The sequence below is a fragment of the Ciconia boyciana genome, chromosome 12, assembly GCF_034638445.1.
Source record: "Ciconia boyciana chromosome 12, ASM3463844v1, whole genome shotgun sequence".
NCBI classification, from domain to species: domain Eukaryota; kingdom Metazoa; phylum Chordata; class Aves; order Ciconiiformes; family Ciconiidae; genus Ciconia; species Ciconia boyciana.
This window is the reverse complement of record NC_132945.1, coordinates 17,252,137-17,264,428: the sequence shown is the minus strand read 5'-3', so window position 1 is coordinate 17,264,428 and position 12,292 is coordinate 17,252,137. Positions and strand designations below refer to the sequence as shown.

At 45.9% G+C, this 12,292-nt stretch overlaps 1 protein-coding gene across 10 annotated transcripts in view; it reads left to right on the top strand.

Moving 5' to 3' along the window:
- Nucleotides 1-12,194, top strand: part of TMEM255A (transmembrane protein 255A) — a 28,857-nt gene extending 16,663 nt beyond the window's left edge. For 3 of the 10 annotated variants that reach the window (XM_072877045.1, XM_072877052.1, XM_072877053.1), the window contains 6 exons: nt 421-483; nt 1,527-1,615; nt 4,337-4,499; nt 5,832-5,975; nt 7,550-7,733; nt 9,478-12,193. In XM_072877045.1, coding sequence (XP_072733146.1) covers nt 421-483; nt 1,527-1,615; nt 4,337-4,499; nt 5,832-5,975; nt 7,550-7,733; nt 9,478-9,524 — 690 coding nt within the window. In that variant the 3' untranslated portion in view covers nt 9,525-12,193. The other 7 variants (XR_012044750.1, XR_012044749.1, XM_072877046.1 and 4 more) reach the window with 7 other exon arrangements.
- The last annotated feature ends 98 nt before the right edge of the window (nt 12,195-12,292 follow it).

Below are 12,292 nucleotides of genomic sequence, written 5' to 3'. Positions count from 1 at the left end.
TTCCCACAAGTTGCTCGAGAGCCCAGAAAGACAAATTTGCCAACAATTTAATAATAAATTGTTATGATTCATCATGAAGAACCCTTGGAAACATGTCAGGCAGCCCTGGGATGTGTCTGGGGGGATAAGGAATGAATCGTTCAGTTCAGGGTGGCCGCCCTCACCCAAACGAGCCTGGCTTAAGAGCCTGCTCCTTCCATGTTAGCTGCAACAAATACATGCCTCCAAGGACCAGGGTTAAACATCAGCTGGGGCTCAGGGGGCTGAGGTGGGGGGCTGCCGTGGGTGGGGATGTTGCAGAACAGCCACTGTATTGAGGTGCTGATGCGAGAGCAAGATCTGTCTAAAGCCTGGCCCCAAAACCAGCTAGCTGATTTTGATTTTGCTGCGATGCTAAGCCTGGTGCTTTTCCGTCGGCAGGATCTGAGGCCGCTGTATGCGGGGCGTTGTCAGTACTACTCCAAGAGTACAACCCCACCGGAGGTGAGAGCAGGTTCGGCTGTGCTGTCTCGTGAAGGGGATGGCTTCATGGTGCAGGTGGAGGAACCTGCTGCCAGGTTGCTGGTCTGGTGTACCGGAGGTCTGCGAAGCGAGGAGCGGGTGGGAGGCTGGGCCTGGGGTGGGAGCGGGGTGCCGGGAGGACTCACGGAGTGAATTCCTCCATGCTTGGTACTGCCACATTAGTGAAGGAGCAGGTGGGGGAGAGGAAAATACACCAGTTTCTCTAGATCTTCAGCTGTGCATTCATTACAGGAGCAGGGTGGTGGGTTAAGAGTTCAGACAGCAGTATTTTCTGTGGATACAAGCAACATACACCAGCCTCTGCACCTCTGCTGCCTACTGTCTTCTCCAAAGAGAAGCCTGTTGGGGATGGATGTTCCTGCCGCATACTGATAGTGTGTGTGGACATCTTTGGCTGCCTTTGCTGTGCACCGAGGGCCTCTCTGAGATTTCCTCACAAGTTCCCAAGTAGTTTTGAATAACCGCTATATGCCAAATTAAAATGCCTGCTTGAGGTGCAAAGTAAGTACTACGCAGTGGCATTGGTGGGGTCCATTTTCTTTTCAGCCCAAAGACCGTCCGTGTGAGCTTGGGTGTTATGACCCACAGGCAGACAATTAACCGCTTTAGTCAGTTATTCACCAATATGGGAATCTTGCTCTCGGTTTGTATCATCCTATTGACAACTCTTTGCTCTGGGTTGCTGTGTGGTGAGGAGTGTTAGTTCAGCAAGGTCTTGGCTGCTTGTAGAGTTGCACAACCTCCTTCCTATGCAGGCACGTGTTTATCTGTGACTTCCCCATGGTGGAAGGAAATGCTGGTCTGTTCTAGTCTAGTGCGTCTTTATTCTAGTATAACTGTACTTTTGTAGGAGCTGTGCTGCAAGATAAGGAAAGAAAAATCTGCCTGGGGCTAATCTGGAGATCAGTGCAAAATCTACATGTAGAGCAGGCCAAATAGCAGCAGAAACCATGTTTGGTGATTATGTCTTTATGTGCTTTATGTATTTTTCTGGATTCACGCAGGCAATCTGTCACCCCCAGCGCCGTGCACCCTGCACGCCGAAAATAAAAACCAACACCTGCTTCTGCTGTGACCTGTACAACTGTGGAAAGTGAGTAAGCTAAAAATACCATTCCTGGCCGTGGGAAGGGCCAGTAGTGGTCATGCTGGTTTGGAGGTGTCTGAAGGGCCAGGATAGGGTGGGAGCAAAGTATCAGTTAATGATAGCTGTTGTGGGAAGGGATCTTAAGCTGTGGTTGCTAGCCACAGGGACTCCTAGGCAAAAGATAACCAAGTAAAGGCATGTATGAAATACACTAAAGCCATCCCAGCTACGGGTGAACATGCTCTGGGCCAGCCCAGCTGGAAAGATGAAGAGGGCAGGAATTTCCATTACTTCCATGCTTGGTGCCTTCCCCAGTTTTTCCCCTGTTGAGTGTCCCTTCTCCTAACGCCTTCCTTCTCTGTTGGCACGGCTTGTTTGCTGGGTTTTATTTTGTTTTAGAAGATGGAAGATGTAAAAACTGGGACACTGTTCTTCTTCACCTTCTCACCGTTTCATTCCCCACCCTGCTAACAGGGAGGAGAGTTCACAGGCTGGTGCCACCTGCGTGTTCATAAATCAGTGTCCTCTCTGCCCAGTGAGTATCTTTCATGGTCACAAGAGATTGGAAGGTGTACCAGCACTGTGCGAAGATGAGTCAGAAGGGTGGTTACCAATCGAGCACCACTGCATAGTGATCACACCATCATTAGATCTGGCTACTGTGCCTAAGCCAACTTAATTTACAGCATGCGCTGCTTATATCATTTGGAGTGTCTAATGTGTGTCAGCAAGCAATTAATAAATTGATTTTTTTTTAGTGCTGGCTCTTGCCTAGGGCTGTTTCAGGCTTAGCATTTCTCACAGTACTTAGTTGGGCTGGCCCCCACTTAAATGATTGACTGGCGGAAGAGGATCAAAAGCTGCTGTTGGGAGAGGGTGGTTCCGCGTGCTGGGAAGGGTAATCACTGGTCTCCGTAGGACTTTGTTTCTGTGGAAGCCACCGCAAAGGGGTGAAGCTCACACTTTCCATTGGCAGTTTACAGAACATGATCCCTTGTTATTAGCTGAAGAGAGCGATACACAGAGAAGTGATTGGAATAGAAAAACTTGTAACTTTTCTGTATTTTTTTTCTTTTTTATTCCCCAGTCAGGCTGGTTCAGGGTCCTGCCTCTGACCCATTTTCCCCTCTCTGATACATCAGTTGTTACCATCTCAGTCTTGCTTAGTGCCACACAAGCGTTCTGCACTGAGGAGGTGCTGGTTCTTTTGGGTTCTCAGTAAGAAAGGGACAGACACTCAAGGCTGGTTAGCTCATGTATTAAGTAAAGGATGGAAATTATAGAAAAAGTGGCAGCAATCTTGCATCCCTCCTGATGCTGGGAACCCTGGCTGTGGCAGCGTCGGATGAGCCCCTTCCCATTGATAAGTACATGCTGTACTTACCTGTACAGTGCTGAATGTTCTCAGTGGTAAGGTTCGCTGAGAGCTTTACACTCTCACACATCTCCATAGGAACGAGCTCTTGCAAACAGTACATACAGGTTGTATTGTTAGAGGCAGTCACGGTGTGTGCTCAGGTTATCCAGAGGTCATGCAGGCTAACATACAGGTTTTTGCAACCTGTGGTTATGCTCTGCCTCGATTCTGCTTGAAATCCCTGTCTCCTTGTTGCAACGTCTTCTGCAGTGGCCCGCTACAACAAGATACGGAAAAAAGGAAAAGCAGAAACCCAAACTGAGTAATGAGGGAAGGAGGGTGGCTCTTGTGAAAGGGGGCAGGTTCCTGCAGGCCTTGCAGAGTCTGCTGGGGAGCTGAGCCTGGATCTCCTGCTTCTTGGCCTTAAATGTGAGCCTGTTCTTTCCCATTTCCTCAAAGCCCTTGTGCAGTTTGAGCCTAAGCCCATATGTGAGCTGGGAGATAAGTCATTCATAAGCCCTTAGTATTGTTTGTCCCCGATAAGTATGTTTTCTTAAGGGGAATTTGCTGTAGCCCACTACATCTGGTAAGCTACGCTGAAGGCCAGCCTGTTCCCCCAAGCAGCAGTCAGAGAGAAGTCGTTGCTGAAGAATCCTGCCTGTCAGACTCCAGCCCACATGTTGCAGGAGCCGCTCTTCCCTTTCCAAAACAATGACCTAAGTGGATTCGACCGAGTTTTCTCCATCTCTTTTCTGCATGTGGAAAAGCTTAAAAATGTGAGCAGAAAGACTTCTCTCTGCCAGGGTCCCAGGGGTCCTGCCAGCCCATGCCATTGTAGAGCTGCAAAGGGCAGGCAGCTGGAGCAGAGCAGCTGAGCTGGACGTGCTCTGTGGCCAAGCCCTGCAGTGCCAGGAGGCCAGCTGTGCTGTCCTGTGTCCGTCCCATCCAGCCGCTCTTGTGGCTGTGAGCAGCAGCCAGCAGCAGCAGCTGCCGCTCCTCGGGGCACAGACTGATTTACCTGGGTAATTCCAAGACCGGTTTGACCTTGGGAAGCCTCCAGGATCTCTGTGAAGATATTAGATGATAGAAATAAGAGGCAGATTCAGACTCAAGGTCATTTGGGGTATTTGCAGGCCTTGCAGGACTTGTTTGTTTCACAACAGATCAAGCCGTCTTCTGCCGTTGTCATGCAGGGAGATCTCAGATGCCACAAGCGTGGGATCTAGCAGGCTTTATGCCCACTCCCTTGGTAGTTAGGTCCAGGCTATCATTAAATTGCAGAATGCATTTTACTGTCCAGCAGAAGTGCTTAGGTTTTATGATGTGTGGTGCCTTTTTTTATCGTTATTGTTGTTTTTTGTCTAATCTAGCAGAGTAGAGATTTCTGGAGGCTACTATGAATTCATTGATGTCAGCAGCTGCCAGGACATCATCCACCTTTACCACTTGCTTTGGTCAGCAACGATTCTGAACATAGTGGGGCTATTCCTAGGGATCATTACAGCAGCGATACTTGGAGGCTTTAAAGACATGGTAAGATGGGACCAATTTCTCTGTGCATTAAACGAAACAGATCAGGCAAATTGCCTTTTAAAAATAATCACGAAAACAGCCATTGGTATTTCAATGCAAGTGATCTGTGCATCACTGCAATCGGGCTGGGAAGAAGGGCGTGAAATAACTGTAAGGAGAAAGTGGAAATGATTCACCTTTCTGATCTGGTGTCACCACCTGAACACAATTGGAAAAGATGAACAGAATTGGGAGATTGTATTTTCAAAAGGAACCTTCTCAGAGGTATTGGCAATACCAGGATGAATAAAAATAAGCTCTTTCTTAAAAATTGATCTTCCTTTTCATAGTATTGACCTTCTACAAGGAAATGTGTGGTGGTTGCTCATGAATTGTTGATTTTATAGCAGTAGTGATGTTCTGAGCTTTACAGACTGTTTAAGCAGCCCTGTTAGGCTGAAACTCTCCATCTAGTTTCTTCACGGTGCAGAGTCTGAGAGGGTAAACTGGGCACCAAAACCAAGTGAAAGATTGCAAACTTCAGATAATGAAAAAAATGCTGTTCTCGTAACGTGAGCTTTGAAATAGCCTCACTTAACCAGGCTGCCTGTTACCTTCCATACAGTTTTGTTGTGCAGAGGACAAATCAACGGGGAGAACTGAACATTCAACAGATAAATTGGGGTTTTTTTCCAGTCTCTTGTGACTCATTTGGAATAATACAAAATGAGACACCCAGAAAAGAGCCTTTGTTGTCCTGGCAATACATTTTTCTTACAAACAAATCTTGGGGCCTGCACTAAGGGTGCCTTATTTCAGAACTCTGAACTTTCCTACACTCTTCAGACTCACCAAGATATTCCCAAACAAAACAGGAGACGCATTCCCAGCTGTGCATCGTGGGCTTTTGAGATTCGATCCACACCAGACAGCCTGTAAACCTCTGCAAAAAAAAAAAAAAGTATAGAAGTGTCTGTGAACAGCAGTACAAGAGGAATTGAAATATGCTGATCTCAAAATGCACTGAATAACAGAGTCATCAAAATTAATGCATTCTTTCTCCTGCCTGTGAAGATGCAATCTGAATGGTTGTCTTGTTTGAGTACTGGCGTGCACTGGGCTATTGCCAGCTTGTTCTGTGGAATCTGAGAGAAAACAATAGGTGGCTGAGGAATGAAATGACCGCCGGTCTCACCTGCTGCCTAAGAGGGAACCGGATTGCCACTTGCTAATTTGGCAGAGTTGAGCTCTAAAGACACACAGTGCTCCTTTAAATCATTTCTGCTTTCATTCAGCTGTCAGCTTTCTGTGACTTGGTTAGCAGCCTGAGATTCTCTCTTTTTGTTTTAACAGACTCCTTCCCTCCCTACTCTGAACTGTACAGTTGAAAATGCGCACCCTTCGGTGTCCTACTACTCAAGGCCACAAGTGACATCTTACAACACCTACTACCACAGCACTCCTCACCTGCCTCCCTACTCTGCATACGACTTTCAGGTAGGGAACGTTACAGGATGTTTTCTTGCTTAGCAGCAAGGTTAAATCCAGCCGGTCCGCAGGACTCTGTCTTCCTGTCATTCACACAGTTTAATTTTCCTGTTCCTGCAGAGAATACCAAACCTTTCCAACTAGGCATTGGTCCTTGGCAAGGCAGTGTTTTCCTGAAAGCCGTCCTTGAAGAGAAAGCAACAGAACCTGCTGCCTGCCTGCCTGCCTCCCCCGTTGCTCACTGGTAGAGGCCACATTAAAAATAGGCATTGCCTCTGGCACCTGCAATGCTCTGAGGACAGAGGCAAAGCGAGCTGTTCAGGTGCTAGTTTTTATTAGGCCAACTGCTATGTCTGAGAGAAACAGATGAGCTTTTGGAAACAAGCTATTTGAGCTCCTGAAGGCACATACTGACTGAAAAGCTCTTCTGTTGTGTTTTTTTTCTGCACACTTCAGCTGGTCTAAGAACGGTCCCTGCAAACACCACCTCTGCTGTAATGCATCCCTTCCTCTTCTGAGTTATGGAGCTGTGCTGTTGGAAACAGTGATTTCATGTGAACCTTGCTGTCAACATCAGCTTTCACTTGTTGAAGCAGATGAGGACATTTCCTCCTCAGCTCTTCTGTCAGGTGGATGTTACCACAGTGGTGATGTTAACTTAACACATCATACATTTTCTCTGCAACCATCAGGGCTGGAGACTTTTTTTATTAACAAGAACTTGAGGTCTTGGACATCAACTAAGAGGTGTGCTGTGTAATAGCCACCATCTCCCTCATCAGAGCCATGCATTAGAGGTAACATGAATCTAAACCTTTCTGGTTTTACTGCTAGTGCCACCAGACAACACTCTTGTCAGGCTTCCTAGAAATACATGAACACTTACATCAGAATTTCTAGGACTGAGTTACACAGATCTGTGACTCATTTTTGAGATTAACGCAACCTGGGACAGTCACTAGTGTTGTATAACTTTTTACAGTTACAAAAATGCCAACCTCAGCACATACCAAACCCAGCTCTGCTGTGAAGTCCTATTCTCAGCCGCTCGACTGGTACTAAGCACTGTTTAATTTGGGGTTTGTCTGTACGGCAGCCACTGTACCAGCAGAGAGCTCAGCACGGGTGGGTTTGCCCTGCTTTTCAACTAGAAGTACTGCTGGGGCTCTGCTAGCGCTTACGTCTCAGCTGGAGGGATGAAAGTCTCTCTGTGTCTCACTGCTTCGAGCACAGGTGCTGGCTTAGGAACCGGCACAAAAGCTGGGTGTGAATTGAGGTAATCTAACTTTAAAATAGCCAAGTGTCTCTTTCAAATGCAATTCCAAGTCTGAGCCTTGCTTATCTTCCAGGGAACTCGTGAAAGCATTAGCTGAGGCCTCTGGCTGTGGGGACTCTCTCTTGCCTTGAGCCCTGCTCTGACCCAAGCAGTGTCTGTACCGCCCTGACGCCTTCTCCCCTGCCACCCTACAGCACACGGAGCAAGCCCAGCCTCGCCTCTCAAATCCCTTTCGAAGGCTGCGCTCCCTCTGGTGCAAGAATTGGCCAAGTCGGTGCTTCCCACTCATCCCACGCATCTTTCACAGGAAAAAATAAAACAACGCTCCAGAATTTCTAAGGGAGCCTGTGCCCCTGCAAGAGCCTGGCTTTCACCCACAACTCTAAAATGGCAGACCCAGCTCTCTGGTTTTTGGAGGAGCACAAGCCGACGGGTGTTGCAGTGGCCACCGCCTGTGCCATGGCTAATGACGCTCCACCCAGCTGGTCGCGGTGAGGAAGGCAGCAGGCCTTTGCAGTGGGCCATGACGGGAACCAGGCGGGAGGGAAGGGCCCTGGTGGAAGCAGTGCCTGTCCCTTTCTCCTCACTCTGTGTGCTTGGCTGGGGGCAGTCGGGTGAGAAAGTCTCAGTCCTGCAGCGTTTTGACTTCTGCAGGCCCCGAGTCACGTTTGGCTCTGATGAGAGAACGGAGGTGAGCGGTGGCCTTCTCTGCCTTTCACCCCATGGAAAGAGGAATTAGTGCCATCTTCCCAGCCGCCGGCTTCGTTAACAAAGCCAGGCTGCTGCCCGCAGCCGGTGCGAGCCAGGACTCGTGGCTGTGGCTGAGGCAGCCGGGCATGGGTGCTTTGTGACGGTGAAAACCCAGGGCTGCGATCGCTGACGAGCGCCGGTGCCGTGTCGCTGCGGCAGAGCCCTTCCAAATGTCTTTGCAGTCGGGGAGCTCCCACCCCTTGGCCTTTACGTGAACTGGGGCGTGATGAAAGAGCTGTTGTGTTGTTTGAAACGGGAGTGGTTTGTATGGCTTTCTGTGAGGTCCTCGATGAGCAGGCTGGGCTTTCATGGTCTATATATCCACTTAATAAACCGTCACAGGTTGGTGTTAGGGGAGTGACACAAAAAAGATGCTGTTTGAAAACGAGCTGCTATTACTGCAGAGTCCGTCATCCCTCCACCCACCAAGGCAAAATCACATGGTCGCCGCCTCCGACCTCGTACATGGTCACCGCTGCCTACAGCTCGGCCTCGCTGCCCCTGGCACGGGTCCCTCGGCATGCACTCCCGCGCCCCTTGCAGCACAGCACAAATCCTCCTCACGCTTCTGTCTCTGCCGGGGCCTTAAGCCAGGCACATTTGGGATTTGCAGCCCGTGCCCGCAGCCAAAGGGTGGCGAAGGGCTGCGTGGTGCCCGAGCAGAAAGGCGCTCTGCTCCAGTGTGCCAGCGGCCTGGCCGAGCGCCGTCCAACACTGCTGGCTCTGCGGGTGGCTTGTGCGGGTGGGCTAGGTGGCCAGCAGCAGCACAGGGTGCGGCGTGACTGTCAGGGATAAAACCACAGTGTATTAGTGGCCAGAGGAGCGAATGCATTTCATTGCCTATTTGTCTGGCCTGTTTCTGGACAAAACACAGCCTGTGCGCAGGTCTCTGACAGCGCCAGCGCCATATGACTTGCGGCTTTAGAGCTAAGGTATTTTTGATAACGAAGGTATTTTGGAGAGCAGAAATTAATCTTCAGGCATGCACAGATTTTGTTACTCCACCTTTTCAAGCTTTTTACTTACTGAAGGAATAAATTATTTTGTTATCATTAATTTCTGGGGTTTTTTTATTTGTGATGAAGAGAAAAAGGTAGTCTAAAAAGAAATTATCTGCAGCCTGTTCATTGTTGCTACTGGCTGATGTGTGAAACCCAAGATTCGAGAGAGACTCATCAGTTTTCAGTTGTCCAGCCTCTGTGAAATGCAGCAGGTAAACAGAAGTGATGAAAGAGATTTTTTTTTTTTAAATGCCTTCTTCAATTTTATGTCTAAGGAGTCTCATTATGCAAAACTGTTACTTACAGGCTGCGCTTACCTTGAATGCAACAAGTTATTTGAATACTTATTTGTATGTACATATGTTTTGCAGAAGTAAGCCTTGAAATGTTAATTTTGCACTGCTTGGTAATGAAGTATCGCTTTGCCAGGGTCCTTTACATGTAGGAGTGTTTACATTACAGCCTTCTTGCTGTCTCCCTGCAGCATTCCAGCGTGTTTCCAGCCTCCACTCCTTCTGGCCTCTCCGATGACCCCCAGTCAGTGTCGCCGTCTCCCAGCTATATGTGGTCCTCTAATGCGCCGCCTCGTTACTCGCCACCGTATTTTCCACCTTTTGAAAAGCCACCACCTTATACACCATAAAGAATGTGGGAAAGAAGAAAAAAAATTTGCCATTGAAATAATTGTGAACATTTTGTATTTATATTTTACTGTGGGAGGGAGCGGGAGGATAGATACAGAAGATAATTGCAAATACAAATATTAGATTGGACTGTTCTTTCTTGCGAGACTTATTTCAGAGGTTTAACAACGGAGTATGAGAAAGGGAACATACTGCTGATGTTTTGCAGTGTCGGTGAGTAGCGGATGGCCTAAATTCCAGCCTCCTTGTTTTACCACAAGGTTCACGTAGTCCTTGGTTTTTAATAAAGCGATACAACACAGATGATAGATTCTGGTCTGCCTTACTCCATCTTGTGCCAAGCTGAAGTAAGGGTAGCCAAGATCGATAGTTGCCAGAGAGTATCAGTCTGTTTAAGGTGAGGGTGCTTGCAGGCAGCTCGCCTTGATGCTTGTTTTGTTTGGCCTTGGGGCTCCAGTTGCTGGGATTTTTTGGGGCCACAGAACTTAGCTTACATCCCTTGTTCGTTACAGCCTATGCGCTGGAAAAATCTTGGGGGGAACCGCAACAGTGTCTCAAACTTTAATGCTAATGAAAAGAGATAACGTCATAGGATATTTTCATGTATGTCTAGCAAAACAGTTGGAATATTGCTTTTTTGAGGGGAAAAGATTTAATAGGCAAGCTGTTTTTATTTCAGGATGCTTCTTAAGATAGAAGGTGAAATGCAGTTGTGTCTCTGAATTCTGTGTAAGTAATGCTGAAGTCAAACAGTTTGGATGGTTGCACTGCCTAAATCTTCCTTGTATTCCTACAGAGAGCATCAGGAACTGTCCACAAGTCACTGAAACAGTGCAATGAAAACATTATTATTATTATTGTTGTTATTATTCCCCTTCTGTTTGGTTGGGAATTTTTTTTTAAGCTTGGACTTTTTTAATGGACTGAATCAGCACCCTGAATAAGCACTGTTTTAGTAGCTGTATTATGGGCTGCACATAATGAATATCCACTACTAGTTCTCCAAGATGTAAGTCTCACATGGATAAAACTCAACACCCTGTAATATAGGATGAAACTGATAGGAATTTGCAATTATTGTTGTGACTTTCATTTAATCTTCAGCTGATGACTGTGCCAATTGATCTAGATTCCAACAGATTTTGCATGCATCCTGCATAACAAAAGAAGGTCAGCTTTATTATGTGACACAGTGTCCTGTAAAGTGTGGTTCTACTCCAGGAAGTGATTTCAGATGACAACGTTCAGATCTGAGCTGCTCGACCTGAGCATTCTCAACTGCTTACTTCAGGGATAAAAATAAGGTATTGGCATTTTACTCCTTATTTCCTAAAGATTTAATTTCCTTGGCATCAGGTTGTTGACCCTAATCCTCAATTGTCTACCTTCACTTTCAACTGATGCAGACAAAAAGGTACCTAAAAGCTAAATCCGGCTTTCAGAATCTAAAATAAGAATACATGCGGGGGAGGGGGGTCCAGTTGGATTTTAAGCTATGGCATCTCTCTACTTTTAATCTAAAAAAATTTGAAATACTGTCAAAATGGAAAACAACACTGAAGTCTCTGATCTCACTTTTCAAAGTACACCCACACTTTATAATGCTGTTTTTAATCCTATGCATTTGCAAAGCCTTTAGGCTAGGCTATGTGTTAACGTTATCATTTCCACTGTCAAATACTAATCAGTGTGTTAATAAGCTAAAGGATGACACTGTTTATCCAGAAGCAAATGTAACTTTTCTTCAGTAATGAAGAAAATAAATGTCTGGAGAAAGGAATACAACTCATGGGATTTAAAGCAGTAGTGTATGCAGAACATATCCTGGTGACATTTTGTTTTCCTATAGATTGTTGAAGTGCAGCTCCTATAAATTTGCGTACTGGAAATAAATTTATATACTAGGGCTTCATCCATTTTATATTACATTTTCCTGAATTAAATCTTGATAAAGAGATCGTGGGCAATTTCAAAATAGGCAGTACTTCTCCTAATAAAACTCCCCACAAAACTAGAATCAGAAGGGCACATTAATTTCAGAAAACATTTTATTGCTGCATCTTTGAAATAAAAGCTAACAGTCCTGTCCCACTTCTGACAAACTTACTCTACCATTTGTGCCTGTCAACTAAATAGGGCTAGAAGGACTAGGGGACACTACAGGACAGGACTAAGAAACTCATGAGGGGAACATAACTTAGTGGCAGAGAAACAATTAGGAAATTATTGTGTCATTGGTTTTGAGTTGACAAATACTAAACTTAGGAAATTATCCAAATTCTCATTTTTTTCTAAGGAATATTTAAGCAAAAATTACATTGCTGCTTTAAATTCACTATAAAAGGACAAGTCCATTTTCACATTTAAAAAATTACTAGTGGGATTTTCTGTTGAATTACCCGTTTCCTTCTGCTTGAGTAAAACTAAGCGTTTAATGTAAATGCAACATTCTGCACTGTATTCATCATTTCTTATGAGAATGTCAAGATTGTGACTCATATGTACCCTTTTATTACTTTACCAAAGTTAAATAAAATTGTGTGACTTTTGTAAACATTTATAAATTGCATTTTACATTTTAGCAACTTTCCTGTTTTACCAGCATCTTTCATGTTAGTTCAGGAATTCCAGTATAATAGCATTGTGCATGGAAAA